The sequence below is a fragment of the Canis lupus genome, chromosome 11 (genome assembly GCF_011100685.1).
Source record: "Canis lupus familiaris isolate Mischka breed German Shepherd chromosome 11, alternate assembly UU_Cfam_GSD_1.0, whole genome shotgun sequence".
NCBI lineage: Eukaryota > Metazoa > Chordata > Mammalia > Carnivora > Canidae > Canis > Canis lupus.
In genome coordinates this window covers 35,990,046-36,006,632 of record NC_049232.1, presented here as the reverse complement: position 1 = coordinate 36,006,632, position 16,587 = coordinate 35,990,046, and the positions used below count along the sequence as shown (strand labels likewise).

At 37.3% G+C, this 16,587-nt stretch overlaps 1 protein-coding gene across 10 annotated transcripts in view; it reads right to left on the bottom strand.

Moving 5' to 3' along the window:
• Positions 1-16,587, bottom strand: part of CCDC171 (coiled-coil domain containing 171) — a 322,833-nt gene that overhangs the window by 205,662 nt on the left and 100,584 nt on the right. For all 10 annotated transcript variants that reach the window (XM_038552441.1, XM_038552440.1, XM_038552446.1 and 7 more), the window contains one exon: positions 7,051-7,153. In XM_038552441.1, coding sequence (XP_038408369.1) covers positions 7,051-7,153 — 103 coding nt within the window. The remainder of the gene's footprint in view (positions 1-7,050; positions 7,154-16,587) is intronic.

Here is a 16,587-nt window from a genome sequence, read left to right as displayed (position 1 = left end):
ACTGGCACACAGATATTCAGTTACACATTTTTTTCTGGTTGTGTCTGAGAGGATGTTTCCAGATGAGACTGACATTTGAATCAGTAGACTGGGAAAGCAGATTACCCTCCCCAGAGTAGATGGGCCTCATCCAATCCACTGAAGATCTGAATAGAATAAAAGGCCAAATAAGAAGGAATTCTTTCTCTCTACTGACTGTCTTCCAAGTTGAGACACTGGTCTTCTCCTGCCTTTTTACTCAGACAGGAACTTACACCAGCCTCTCCTGGTCCTCAGCACTTCCAACTCAAATGTAAGTATCTATCAATCCTCCTGGGTCTCCAGCTCGCTAACTGCAGATGTTGGAATTCTTAGCCTTCATAATTGTGTAATTAATTAATGATCCATTAGAGGATGTTGAGCACTCTTACTGAAGTCACTCCCTTGGATTTTACAATGAGCATGACGAAGTAGGCCAATTTTGGTTTGTAAACCTCAGTGGTTTGAGAGGTAAGAGAAGTAAGTGAGAAGAATTTGGCAAATGACACCAAAGGATACCTGTGTGCCACTCTTAGAAGCATCCTCAGCTTCTCAGTGACACATGAATCGCCAGTTCACAAGAACAATTAAAATTCTCAAGAAGATACTAGACAACAGACTTTTATTAAAGAAATAAAGGAGGAGAGAGGAGAGAGAAAGTCCAATTTGTTGTCCTGATTATCCTAGTCCCTGAGACTGCCCAATTCCTCAGAGATAAATGTACACCTAAAGGCATCAAATGCTTTGCTCTTATTTCCCAGGATCCTCTCCAGTAGAAAGAAAAAGAATTCCTCTAGAGTATTACAAATGATTTCCTCAAGGAAGGAAAGGTTGAAGAAGGTCAGAGGGCTCTCAGTCAACACGAAAATCAACCACCCCAAGGAGGATCCAAGACTGAGCCACAAGAAAAACTTTCTTTCATGAAACCTAACGAAGGAAGAGTTACATTCTGTATGTGTGCTAACATCCTTGGGCAGAGGTGAAATTGTATTAGAAGAAAACTTGAGGCAGAAAGACTACATGGGTTCAAAGTAGGAAAGGATTTCTCCCCATATACATCCTACTGTAGGAATTTCCACCAGAAAAAAAAAAAAATGAGATATGAACAGCTGTAGTGCTTCAGTTTCAGTAGAAAGTAGAAACAAGGGGCAGCCCAGGTGGCTTAGTGGTTTAAAGATTTTATTTATTTATTTATTTATTTATTTATTTATTTATTAATGAGAGAGAGAGGCAGAGACACAGGCAGAGGGAGAAGCAGGTTCCATGCAGGGAGCCTGAAGTAGGACTCAATCCCGGGACTCCAGGATCACACCCTGGGCCGAAGGCAGGCATTAAACTACTGAGCCACCCAGGGATCCCCTGACTCAGCGGTTTAGCACCACCTTCGGCCCAGGGTGTGATCCTGGAGACCCAAAATCAAGTCCTATGTCAGGCTCCCTGCATGGAGACTGCTTCTCCCTCTGCCTGTGTCTCTGCCTCTCTCTCTCTCTCTCTCTCTCTCTCTTTCTCATGAATAAATAAATAAAATCTTAAAAAAAAAAAAAGTAGAACACAGGAAATAAATGTCCCTGTTCAAGCAAGTTGAGACTATCTTACCTAATAATAGTAGGCAATCAAGGTGGCATTTCTATGGCCCATGTAAAATTATACATCTTTTCCACTTAAGATCAATCTTCCTGGTGACTCTGTATAGATTGTTACCCAAAAGGCTGCTATAATTTGGAAAGAGACTCCATGACTACTTTTAAAACTTCAAAAATTAAAATGCAAAATAGACTTTGGACCTGATATTAATTCATTCATGCTTTTATTTACTAATACTGAACAAACATTTGCTGAAAGACTGCTTTATGCCAAGGAATGTTCTAGCTGTTTAAAGTACATTAGTAAATAAAAGTGACAAAGATCCTTGCCCTCAGGATGCCTGAGTGGCTCAGTGGTTGAGAGGCTGTCTTCAGCTCAGGGCATGATCCCAAAATTCCAGGATCCAGCCCCACATTGGTCTCCTTCCTAAGGGAGTCAACTGCTTCTCCCTCTCCCATTGCCCTTCCCACTGCCCTTCCCTCTTCTTGTACACTCGTGCACTCTCTCGCTCTTTCACTCTCTTTCTCTCTCTCTCTCTCTGTCAAAAAAAAAAAAAAGAAAAAGAAAAGAAAAGAAATGTTGGACAGTAATAGGTGCTATGGAGAAGAAAAATGCAGAGCAGAGAAAGGAGAGAGATAGTGAGACAAGCAGCAGGGAATAAGTAGTAGGTAAACTTCATTGAGTGTGAGACCTGAGCATAGATTTTAAAAGAAAAGAAAGGTGCACCTGACTGGCTCAGTCGGTACAGCAGGTGATTCTTCATCACAGGTTTGTGAGTTTGAGTCCCACAATAGGGGTAGAGATTACCTTAAAACATAAAAACCTTTTTAAAAATTATAAATAAATAAAATAAAAAGACTAGAGAAAGAGAAAGAGAGAGAGAGAGAGAGAGAGAGAGCTATGCAGTGAAGAACTTTCCAGATAGAAAGAATGGCCAGCACAAAGGCCCCCAAGACAAGGGTGCACTTGGTGTGCTCAAGAAATGACAGGAGGCCTGAGTGGCCAAAACCGAGAGGTACTAGGGAAGTCAAAGGGGTGATAAAAGACAGTGGCAAAGTGTGCAAGGTCTTGCAAGCCATGGCTGGCACTTTGGCTTCTATGGTTAGTGAAATGCAGAGCCCAACAAGATTTACAGCAAAGGAATGACTTGTTCTGAAAGAGGTTTTCAAAGGACATTCTGGCGGCTGCAGAGAAAGCAGACTGAAGGGGGGAGCAAGGGAGAGGCAGAGAACAGTTAGCCAGAGGGATCAGTGTTGGTGGCATTAGGAAACAAGGTGTGAACTGATCACCAGTAAGAAAATCACGTTAAATCCTCTTAATAAATTCCTGAAGATCTTGGACTAACTGAAACTTTGCCTCACTTGCTATGTGAAGATAAGCTGATGAATTACTGTTGCTTCAGAAATATTTCTTAATGTAGAGGACCTGTAAAAGCTGAGGAGGAAGGGTAACAGAACAGCTGGCAGCTACTGTCAACTCTGGACTAAAATTCATCCAAGAAAATGGTTTTCATTCATTCCATTTTTAAAAGCAAGTAAAAACAAAAAACAGTTTTGTAACCATCTAAATTTCTTTTTTTTTTTTTAAGATTTTATTTATTTACTCATGAGAGACACAGAGATAGAGAGAGAAGAGAGAGGCAGAGACACATGCAGAGGGAGAAGCAGGCTCCATGCAGGGAACCTGAAGTGGGACTCCATCCCAGGTCTTCAGGATCAGGTCCTGGGCTGAAGGCGGCGTTAAACCGCTGAGCCACCCGGGCTGCCCCTAAATTTCTAACATAGATTGCTTTTCCTGAATTGAAGGATAGGTACAGAGTATATACCAAACTGAAAGGTACAAAGAGGTAATAAAAGGAAGCAAAGCACTATTGCTTACTGGCCATACTGCAAAAGAGAAGATGTCTCTGGAAAACCCTTCTGGAGGTAACTGAATTAATTTTGTAACAAAATTCTAAGGCTGACCTATCATCACATATCAACACTGTTTCTATTAGAAATAGATTTTTTCTCAAAAACACATATACTGTGAGATATATACATGTTTATACCACACACACAGGGTAAGTTAGCCTAGGACAAGTTCTTACATTACTTTGCGAGGAACAAAATACATGTTCATCTTTGTGTAGGTGAAGCCAGGCCTGACATTGCAGACAATCTTAATTGCTCAGGTTCTTCCATAAAATACTAAGTAATAAGGCTTACTATTTATATCCCTCAGTGAAGTAATAAAACCCTGACCTAAACCAGCGTAAGCAGAAAGGGAGTCCATCATAGTTTTACAGGGCTGTTTTGTGGAAGCTCTGTGCCAGAGGGAAATCAGGTCCTAAGCAGTAAGTGTATCAGCCAGGGTGCCAGCAGGAAAAGAGATGGCACATTCTGAAGAGTTCATCAGAAGAGAATTTAATCAAGATATCTCCAGAAGTGACAGGTTTTGTTAAATTATTTTAACAAATAATGTTCTGCCTTGTAAAGGCTGACCTCTATAGACTGCATGATCTGGGCTCCTCTGCCCTCTGGCTTCTGGTTGGATTTGGACAGTGAGTATACCTAGAGGAGATTAAGAGGGTTGAGGGAAAAATTTTTTTAAAAGGGAAAGAAAAGAATGTCAGGGTATTTATTTCCTCTGTTCTCTCTGCTCCAGTGCATTCCTGGCAGTGACTTTATTTTTTAGCAGCTACAGCTCTTGTCAGGTAGGTCCTCTTCCACAGTTTCCACAATGTTCCACATTGTGACTATAGTGACAATGTGCCCTCCCCTGGACCCTTTAGGCTTAGGCATGGTATTGGTTTTCCACTCTGGCTTGTTCTAGCCATCTTACCCTATCTTTTTTTTTTTTTTTTTTTTTTTTTAAGATTTATTTATTTGAGAAAGAGAGAGGCGACATGCACACAAGTTGGGGGAGTAACAGAGGGAGAGAATCTCAAGCAGACTCCCCACTTAGCACAGAGCCCCATGCCCCCTGACCTCAGCCACACAAGTGCCCCTGTCTTATCCTATCTTATTGGTTCTCTTATTTTGTCTATATTTTCATATCTTGATTAAATTCTCTTCTAACGAACTCTTCAGAGTATGCCATCTCTTCTTGCTGGCATACTGGCTAACACGCTTACCTGCTTATTAGGACCTGATTTCACTCTGGCCCCTGGCTTCCGTTAAATAGATCACTGAAGAGTGGCTCTTGGTGGGTAAAAGAGTAAATAACCAGCACCATGTGGAAACAAAAACCACTCTATAGCAATAAAAAAAATCACTAATTCACCATATAGTCTCTTTTCCAGAAAAACTTTCTCCATAATATATAGGCTGTGCCAATATATGGAAAACTAGGAGTTTAAAAACGATGGTTACTACAAGATGAAAAGAAAAAGAAAAATTTTAAGTTTTCTAGAGGCTTAGCAATAGCTTTGAGTTACTTTGTTATCAACTATTTCATTTTAAAACTCAAAAGAGATATGGCACTATTTTTAGTTTTTCAAATTCAACTCTGAAGAAATATTTAAAATTACATTGAAGATATATTATAATAATTTAACCATTTTTAAAGCTTCTAATACCATTAAGCAATGACACATCTCAATAATAAAATAGAACCATTATGAAAGAAAATTCATCCTCCAAATCTGTAGAAAATATAATTGAACACCAATATCTATATATATATATATATATATATTTTTTTTTTTTTTTTTATGATAGTCACAGAGAGAGAGAGAGAGAGGCAGAGACATAGGCAGAGGGAGAAGCAGGCTCCATGCACCGGGAGCCCGACGTGGGATTCGATCCCGGGTCTCCAGGATCGCGCCCTGGGCCAAAGGCCCGCGCCAAACCGCTGCGCCACCCAGGGATCCCAATATCTATATTTTTTACGCAACTTTATACACCTTGATTTTTCCACAGTAACAAAACATGAAACACTAACCCTTGGGGAAAAGTTTAAATTTTTTAAAAAGTAACAAGTCAATTTCATGAAATGACTGCAAAAATAGTATGACAGATTAAAAGAGACCCCAAAAAAACAGATAACAGCAAAACACACTAAATTTCTAACAGTTCACCAGCACAAATCTGCGTATCTTTAAAGTAATAATGGGCCTTGATCATATATCCTTCTGCTGTTTCAAGCACAACAAACTTTCCTAAACTTGCGAGTTCCTAAAGAACCCGTTTGCCGAATATCTGTTTGATTCCTTTAAAATAACAGAATCCAGGAGCTCAATTTTAAAGTGTAATGAATTTGGGATGCCTGGGTGGCTTAGCAGTTAAGCGCCTGCCTTCGGCTCAGGGCCTGATCCTGGGATCTGGGATTGAGTCTCACATCGGGCTCGCTGTGAAGAGCCTGCTTCTCCCTCAGCCTGTATCTCTGGCGCTCGCTCTCTCTCTCTCTCTCTCTCTCTCTCTGTGTCTCTCATAAATAAATAAATCTTTAAAAAAATAAATAAATAAAAATAAAGTGTAATGAATTTAATTTTACATGCCGTTTACAACTGAGTCAGAAAACAGCTAAAGAATTCAAGGCTGATGGTATGGCAAAAGAAAACTAAGGTGGGGGCAGCCCCGGTGGCTCAGCGGTTTAGCGCCACCTTCAGCCCGGAGTGTGATCCTGGAGACTTGGGATGGAGACCCATGTCGGGCTCCCTGCATGAAGCCTGCTTCTCCCTCTGCCGGTGTCTCTGCCTCTCTCCCTCTCCCTCTCTCTCTCTCTCTCTCTCTCTCTCTCTGTCTCTCATGAATAAATAAATAAAATCTTTAAGAAAACTGAGGTAGGAAAGTAAAAGTATTCAAGTCAAAACTACCATTATACATATAATGGCATATGCACAAAAAAATTAAGGAAGTAGAAATCATAGACAGCCTTCATTAAGCAGTTAATGCTTCTGCTAGTTCCCAAAATATGCCTACCTAATACACAATTTTTATAGTCCTTTATCTTATTAACCGTGCTAATACTAAAACCAAAACATTTTAACTAAGCATTCTTCTCTGGAGAGTGTATGTATGGTAGCAGGAAGTGAAGGAGAAAACCAGCTTAGCATATGCACTGTGTTACAGGCTGTGTCCTACATAACCTTTTGAATGCATGACCTTTAAGTTGTTGAAGGTTGCCTCAGAATTTGGCTCAGTTTGATGGAAACATCTGTTCCCCTTGCAGGTATACTGTAAGGACTTTTTTCTCAGTTGGATTCAGAACACAGCAAGTGAGCCCTTGTCTGTCCAATCACACAGACCCCAACACTTGTAAATCAAGTTCTGGGAGGACAACCACATTCCGTCACCCTTTCTCAGGCAGCTAGGCCAACTGACTGCTGTGAGAACTGCTCTTATCATGTCATCAAATCGAAACATGTTGAGATGAGGGACTGTAAGAGGCATCTGCAGAATTCCCAAAATGTAGTGACTTTGGAACACTGACAGATGCATCTGTCATTTTATACCTTCAACTAACCTGATGTCCACTGGCCCGACACAGTAAAGCTGTCCAAGATCGATTCCAATTCTTTCACGTTATTTTCACATGTCTCTACTAGAAAGGCCTGGTGCTTCTTAGCCTTTTAATTAAGAAAACAATTACACATAATAAGGTCACATATTATAAGAGCTGCAGATTTGTGTGAATATACAGCACTGTTAAGTATAAACAAGCTAATAATTACTCCATTCAAATCCATTATTAATAAACCTATTCTGTCTTAATCATACCTTGTGCTTGGTTTAATGTAACTCTGTATAAGATCTTGATAACAATTTCCTGAGGCCTTAGTGCCTGGCACTATTTTATACATAATAATTCTTTTTATCTTCACAGCAATCCAAGAGGGAAGGGTTAACTATTAAGTCAATTTTACAGATAAGAAAACTGAGACAAAGAGAAATTAGGAAACACTTTAAAAGATTAAGGTTGCAGTCATGTGGCAAATTGCCAGATGGTGTTCAAAAGTGAATACAGTATGACCATGTAGAAGGAACTACTCAAGAGTTAATGGTAGTATAGGCTAGGGTCTTGGCTGTGAAAAGGAAAAAGAGGGTGAGGGGCAAATACTTAGAAGATAGAATGGCCAGGCCCTGGCGATGCTGCATTCAGTTAGACTACATTGACCAGATTAAATTGGATTAGAACAAATAAAATGGAAAAATATGGGAGGCAGCTGGACATGATGATACAAAGCTCAGAAGAGAAGTCAGGAATAGGTTTGGGAATCACCTACAGATACTACCTGAAGCTTGCCTGGAGAGCCTTCGACAAAAAGAAAACAGGGCCTACGATGAGTCCTTAAGGAATGCCAGAGCTTAATATTTAGAAAAGAAAAAAAAAAACAGCAAAGCAGATTGAAAAAAAGAGGAAGAAAAAACAGAAAAGGATAGCATCAATGAAAACTGAGAGCATTTGAAGGACAGAGTTGTCAGTTACGTCCAATGTCACAGAATATTCAAGCAAAATAGAGACTAAGAAGCATTCAAGGGGCCTAGAGATCATGATCCTGATGAAATCTGTTATATCTCAGACTGAATAGGCTGAAGAAGTAGTAAGCTTGAATTTCTTTTGTCCTAATTGAGTGAGATATAAGTCAGCAGAAACAGGAAGTTTAGACACCCTTTTCCTGGTAAGAAGGGAAGAAGAAATAAAGGGAAGTAGTTGGAAAGAAGAGTGAGGCTGAAGAAGAGTTTTGTTTTCTTTTTTTTCAGTTCATGAGAAATTAAAGTGTATTTAAAAGCTGATGAAGTGGAAGCACTAGTGAAAGAGTGCTTATAGATCCAGAAGAAGCGGGAGAATAGATAATACAAAACAAAATTTTATTTTTTTTCCAAAATTTTATTTTTTTTCCAAAATTTTATTCTTAAAATATATAAAACATATAATGTTTTCTTTAGATGTCCGTTCTATTATCACATTTTTCAGAAAAGCTATCCACTTCACCTCCCCAACAATATCTATTATCTCTATTACATTCTTTGCAGCAATTATCACAATTATGATTCTACATTTATTAGTGTCCATCTCATATAATTTAAGTTCTGGGAGTGGAGATATGGTGGGGTTTTTGTCCTTATCAGTGTATTCCTAGCACCTAGACAATATTGATTATCAAAAGCAGTAATTTAAAAAGTTTTTATATAAAATACATAGTACATATGTATGATTTTGAATTCAAATAGGATCATAGTAAATAAAATCCTTTAAAAATAAATAAATAAATAACTGGGATGCCTGGGTGGCTCAGCATTTGAGCACCTGCCTTCAGCCCAGGTTGTGATCCAGATCCCAGAATCAAGACCCACATCAAGCTCCCTGTGAGGAGCCTGCCTCTCCCTCTGCTTATGACTCTGCATCTCTCTGTCTCTCATGAATCAATAAATAAAATCTTAAAAATATATATATACGATCATAGTATACATGTGCTATATAACTTACTTTTCCATTCTTATTATGTCTTTGGCATCTTTCCACATCACTTTTTTTAGATTCATAGTACTCTATTGTGAAGATGTACCACTAATTCATTTAATCAGCCTGCTACTGTTGAAATTTACAGTATTTTTTTGCCATCAGTAATAATGGTACAATAAACATCCTTGTATGTGTACTTGTATATCTTTCCATAAACATGCAAGTATACCTACTCAATAAAATGCTAGAAACAGATTTGATAGGTAAAAGGGTATGTAAACCTATTTTTAGACAATCATTACCAAACTGGTTTCCAGAGTCCTACCACTTTATACTACAACATACAGTATAAGTGCCTATTTCTCAATATCTTCCCAATGGTAACCGTTATCAACATATTCTAATGTGCATTTCTTTAATTTTAACTAAGATTGGGATCCCTGGGTGGCTCAGCAGTTTGGCGCCTGCCTTTGGCCCAGGGTGTGGTCCTGGAGTCCCAGGATTGAGTCCCACATCGGGCTGCCTGCATGGAGCCTGCTTCTCCCTCTGCCTGTGTCTCTGCCTCTCTGTCTCTCCAATAAATAAATAAATAAATAAATAAATAAATAAATAAATAAATAAATTTAAAAAAATTTTTAACTAAGATTAAGGATATTTTCATAGGTTGACTAGCCACCTATACCTCTTTTCCTGTGAACACCTTTTCACATCACATGCCCATTTTTACACTACGTTGTCTGTATTGACCTTAGTGATTTACAACAGTCTTTTCTAAATTATGGAAACAATCCCTTTGTCATCCATGTTGCAAATCATTATTGCCAATTTGTCACTCACCTTCTAACTATATTTATAAAAACAAAATTGTATTTTCTAAGTGATCAAATTTATCAATCATTTGCTTTGGAGGACACCTAGGTGGCTCAGTCAGCTAAGGGTCTGCCTTTGGCTCAAGTCACAATCCCAGGGTCCTGGGATTGAGCCCCGCATTGGGCTCCCTCCTTAGTGGGGAGCCTACCTTTCCCTCTCCCTCTGCTGCTCCCCCTGCTTGTGCTTGCCCTCTTTCTCTCTGTCAAATAAGTAAAATCTTTAAAAAATAAAATAATTTGCTTTGGGACTTCTAGATTTTGTTTTGTTTTTGTTTTTTTAAAGATTTATTTATTTATTCATGAGAGACACAGACTAAGAGAGAGAGGCAGAGCCACAGGCAGAGGGAGAAGCAGGCTCCCCACAGGGAGCCTGATGTGGGACTCGATCCCCGATCCCAGGATCATAACCTGAGCCGAAGGCAGGTGCCCAACCGCTGAGCCACCCAGGTGTCCCGGGACTTCGAGATTTTGTGTCAGACGTTCTTTACTCCCAGATTATAAAACACTTAATTCTCTTTTTCTTCCAGTATTTCTTTACCTTTTTTTATGGTTCTTTGATCAATCTAGAATCTAATATAAGCAATATGGCAAGGATTTGGTTATATTATCTCCTCTTATGTATATCCAGTTATGTGAAAACTTATTTAGCATACTATTATACTGGGATTTGTTGTAAGAAATACAGATCTGGTCTTCATCCATGATTCCTGGCACATAGCTCTTAAAACCCTTGTAATTTCCTTTCTAAGGGCCATAAGTCCATCTTTTATGATAATATTTAGTTTTGTTCCCAGCTCTTGAAATAACTTCAGAGTCCTAAAGGTGAAATGGATGTCCTTTGTTAATCACAGCAATCTCCTTTCAACCACACCTCACTTCATGTTAATAGGCAAGAGGGCACATGTCTGTGGGCATGCACACAGTGTAACAGACTGTCAGGGATGATGGTGATATTACATTTAAGCTGGCTTCCTAGGAATCACCTCTCATCAGAGCACCTTAAGGTTCAGTCAGTAAGGTTGTGTTTAAGTCCCTTGTGCCAGTGAGGCTTCCACTCTGTTGATGTGTTTGCATGTGGCTTAGGGCCTGCTTTCAGGTTGGCCTCATATCCTGCTTTCACTGCTCCTGAATGGATGGATGCACATGGCCTTCCCAACCCCTAACTCACTGTGACCACATAATGGCTCCTCTTAGCTGTCTCTCTCATTCTCTTTTTTAAACTTCAGGCTGCTGGGTTATTTTATTGTATCATAGAGGCACAGGTTCCTCTTAATTGCTCTTTACCAAGATCTATCTTCTTTTCCACCATGCCCTGGAATGTGAAGTTCTCCACTCTCTAGTCCAAGTAAGGGCAATCTCCTCAAGCAGAGCTGCAGTGCCTTAAAGCCAGCATGCCTTTCCTCCTGGGCAGAACCCTTCTGCCACTGCATTGGATCTGGGGGACACAGAACCACTTTTTCCATGGCCTGACAAGAAAAAGTGTCACTATTTTACAGTCGACAATTTTTCTTCCCAATAAATCGTTTTGGTTTTATAAATGAAGGTTTCATTCTTCATTCATACAGCAAAAGTGTTTGGGCTTTTCTGAAATGTGGATTGCACTTACATTTAAATTTTATTCCTAAAGCTGTTAGTTCTCTTAAAGCTTTTTTTTTAAGATTTTATTTATTTATTCATGAGAGAGACAGACAGAGAAAGAGGCAGAGACACAGGAAGAGGGAGAAGCAGGCTCCATGCTGGGAGCCTGATTAGGATTCGATCCCAGGTCTCCAAGATCAGGCCCTGGGCTGAAGGCAACGCTAAATGCTGAGCCACCTGGACTGCCAACTTAATAGCTTTTTGATGTGTAAAAAAAATTCTAGAATGAAAGCAGAATTTATCTGCTTAGAAAACAAACTGTTGGGTTGGAAAGAAAGTGCCAAGCAAAAATAAAATACTAAATTTCTCATTTTTGATTAACATGTTTTATTTTCTGAAATATAGAGTAGGTTTAGATTAAATGTTACATTGTTGATTTAAGAAATTCTATAATTCTAGGGACACCTGGGTGGCTCAGTGGTTGAGCATCTGCCTTTGGTTCATGGTGATTCCAGAGTCCCAGAATCGAGTCCCACATTGGTTCCCCACAGGGAGCCTGTTTCTCCCTCTGCCTGAGTTTCTGCCTCTCTATATCTCTCATGAATAAATAAATAAGATCTTTAAAAAATGATATTCTATAATTCTAAACATCCATAGACATTTAAAAGGCAAAACTATAGGATAAGGGGCCCCTGGGTGACTCGGTTAAGCAATCAACTTTTGATTTTGGCTGAGGTCATGATCTCAAGGTCTTAGTGTCAAGCCCCACATTGGGCTACCAGCTCAGTGGGGAATCTGCTAGAGATTCTCCCTCTCTCCCTCTTCCACTGCCCTTTCCCTGATCATGCTTGCTTTCTCATTCACTCGCCCTCTCTCTGTAGAATAAAAATAAATAAATAAATCTTTCCCAAAAAACTGCAGAATAAAACGACTCACTTCTTTTTACCCTGGACATAATCCACATAAAGAGTTTGTTACTCTAGCAATAAAAGTCTCTTAATGCTGTGTTGAGTAACCAGAAGTTTAGGTGAACATTTACTGATTATTCATCACAAACCAAGGACTATTTTAGATGTTGTAATGAATCTATAACCAGCGTAGACAGGGGACTAAAAGTACAAAAATATTCAAAGAAAGTTCAGAAAAATGTGTGACAGATCTTAATGTATTATTAAGGAGAAGTCAAGGTTGTTTATAAAATGCCTTTAACTGGAAGGCACAATGAGATGACAAAGACCTATATTATATTTCCACCCTGGTATACTATATCACAAACTGCTAAAATGAATGAATTTCTGGCTTAGTCTAACATGTCATTCTTTTTGTTTCTTTCATATCTTATCTTTCTTTGAGCCCACAAAGACACATCCCTCAGTTTTTTACTGTGTATAAATATCACAAATGGTTATGCATTTAAATAAAAATTTCTAATGCCAGCTCTTGAAGAGACATATAAAAAGTATATGCAAATACTCCTATCTAGAAATTGTCAAATGGGCACTGCTGATCTGTAATGGAAAAAGTTGACTCAAACCATAAATAACAGTAAAAGTAGTTAAGGGACACTGTTAATAAAGTTTAAAATAGTAGAAAAAATAAGTAAAAAAGAAAAGATCATTTATTTAATCATTAAGTTTTTTTTTATCATTAAGTTTTTTAAATGAAATTTGCACTTTAAACATAGGTTGAATTTTTGTAGCAGTGATACATAATCCTTATAATTTCTGAACATTTTTTAACTCAAGTAAGCTTTAAACTTTTTGATTCAAATATGTTTTAAGCCATTATGAAGGAATTCTGAGTAAAAACAGGAGAGCATCAGAGCATATAATCAACATCACATACTTTGTCTCACCTTTTCATCCTATCCTCCACCTAAAAACCCATTACATACCCGGTGCATTTGTAGAATACAAGGAGTTTGCTCCACTGAACTGAATTTGATCTGATCAGCATACATGGTCATCACTATCTGCAACTTTCCATCAGTCATATTAATGATAATTAGTATCTCTTACTTCCTCATAAAAGTTTACTATTTCTTTCCCTCCTTGCTTTGCTTGCTTATGCTCCTTCCATGGATGTGAGTATTCTGTTGAGTATTCAATTGCTTATATCATAACATGAAATGCCATTCTCCCTTATGTGGTTTTATAATTAGTTTATTTTTCTACAGATTCTACTCTCCACTCTGAATATATGCCTTGACAGACAAACATCTCTCTCTTTACTCTCTCTTTCTCACACACACCATTTTATTTTTTCCCAGGTCAAAGGTGAGATTTGAATATTCAAAACTTAATAATTTATATAAGAATAAATTTCCAAAAAATGGAAAAAAATAAATTTCAAAAAGCTTTATAACCACATTATAAATTTAGAAAGCCAGCCACATAATGAACATTTAAACACACAGATACACACATACACATACAGTGAGTACTATCTAATAGTATTAATATTTAAGGGCCACTAGGAAAGAAAGAAAGTGATTTTCATATTAGCAAAAACAATGTTCATATACAAACACTACTATTCTGAAGGAATCAACTATTTTTTAGTAAAAAATCAATATAGAATATTTATTAGCCAATTAGTTTCGGGTACCTTCTGCAAAATCAGAGACACGTCACCCTAAAGCAAGCCTAACAGATCATTTGAAGCAAAAATATTATCAAGAAACATTAACTTTACCACAAAGCATAGTAATCAGAGCACTTTCCAAAATCCTATCTAATGCTGGCAATCATTGTATTATATAATCAGTTAAACCCCCAAAGTACAGGGAAAAAACGTACACTTGACCATTTTCAATCACAAGTTCTTTAGAGAATAAAATATTCTTTGAACAAAACCTCATGAGAACTAGAATTCCCTTTTCAATATATGGTCTCTCCTAGAGCTGTAACTAAATATTACTGAGTGGCAGAGAAACAAATCTCAAGAAATGATGGACTTAAAAAATTTCATTGTAGAAAGCACAAAGCAAATCCTAATAATACCAATTTTAAAATGATAGCTCCCCTGCTTCGGGAGAAGCAAATATAAAAATTCACAGTAATGACTAAAAGACCCAACTGGATATGTTGAGCCTCTGATGGACTTTAATAAGCATAATCACTGAGCAACTTAAATTAGAAAGTCAGTTTTATTTAGTAGTTGATTAAATCATTATTAAAGTCATAGATTGTGAAATTAATAGTTCAATTTTAATCAAAACTTTTTAAAGTCAAATTCGATAGTGTATAACACAGAACACAAAACTAATTTTGTTAAATCTTTAGATGTCCTATATTTAAATTCTATTAATTCTATGGCATTAAATATAATAACAATATGCCATTCATTTACTAATCATATTTCTCAAACCCATACAATGAATAGGAGAAATTTCATTAATATAAAAGTAAAGTTAAAGCTGTCTGAGTTTATATTTCTTAAATACCAACAAAGGATTCAACATACTCCAAAATTATGTTGTATATTTGTATTATATCTCCTGAAACAAGAGAGCTATCACTTTCCAAGTGGTTTATTAATGCTTCATGTATTCTTACCTAGACAATCTCTGAGACCCCCTCCAACTCTAAAAGCTTAGTTACACACTTAGTTATACTAAGTTATACAACTATTAATATTAATATTATTAATATTTGATATTAATCAAAACTTCCTGAAGTCTTTGCATTATTAATAACACCTTGATCTCACTAGTAAACCTAGAGAGGAAAGTGGCTTTAATTTTTTCTTGCAATGCAACAGAGAAAATAAAGACTAAGACTTGAATAATGACCATGAACATGACCTAGTCTGGAAAACAAGCTGTTACCTCAAAGGGAGAGAAAAATTACCTGTAAGTAATTTATACTTCCCATTTATATTCTAAAAAATACTGAAACTATTATGCTTAAAAAAAATATAAGTGTGAGAAAGACACACAGGTACATGGGATCCTGAGATGTCATTAAAACAAAGCTTGATTTCCAAAAGCAAAGGTAAAAGCCTCCTCTTAAGGTCATTTTTTCTTTAGTCAAACCCATTATGAATTCAAAGCAAAGATAATAATAGCTAGCTTTGAGGATACAAAACTAGAAAAAATGCTATTTTTTATGTTTTAAAACTTTTAATTTGACAGATATCTCTTTTGAGAAAAATTTTCTAAAACTTTGCCCTCTCCCCATTCCAAGAGCCACTAATCTACTGGGGAAAAAAAAAAACAATCAAAGAATATGTACAAGAAAAATATATTTAGAAAAAGTGCTAGATGAATTTTTTTTATAAAAAAGAAAAACACTGTACTTAATACATAAAGCAACAGTATTTTCATTAAAAATTTTTCATTAAATAATTCTTAAATTTTATATTGTGGTCAGGTAAAGTGCTAGAGAACAACAGCTCCAATCAGAAAACAGAACAAGTTAGAAATCTCATTATAGGGAAGGGGGGGAAGCAAAAGAAACAGGAAGATGGAAGAAAATAAGACAAAGCTATAGGTTTAAGAAAGATGAAAAATAGAAAGGAAAAGTATAGTTAGATTGAAGCATATACAGTACAGATCACTTAGGTGCAACCTGAATCATTAGCTCTTCAGCAAGGAACTATTATTCACTGATCTGTGACAATGTCTAGTAATCCATCAAGCTTTGCAGAAATAATTAGTCTGCACTCTTCCTCACTATGATCACAACAGTGCTTCATAGGATGAGGCCCAAACAAGTGAACAAAGATTGCCCATAAGCTGCAACTTGCCTTATTTCAGACCATGTGCCAAGTTGTAAAAGTTGAAAAAGAAAAACCTGTTAGCACCAAGTGAAATTTTTTCATCACCAAGTACCAGTACCCTCCACGGTGAATTAAGCCTGTCTTCTTTCATTTGTATTTAGTCACTGGAATGTAGAAAGCTAAATTAGGATAATTCATACAACTGACACTGATGACTGTCCCTCCTGACGCATTCTTAGTTGTAACTCTGGCTAACTTTTCAAACTACTGAATACAGAGTCTATAAGCAAGAAGACCAAATCCGTGACTCAGCTCAATGGCTTTGACATGTGTTTCCCCACCACTGATTCATCTCCTGAGCCAGGAGTCAAGAAGTAGGATAGCCTAGGAAATTGAGGGTTAGCACACAAGAGTGAACAGGCAATAG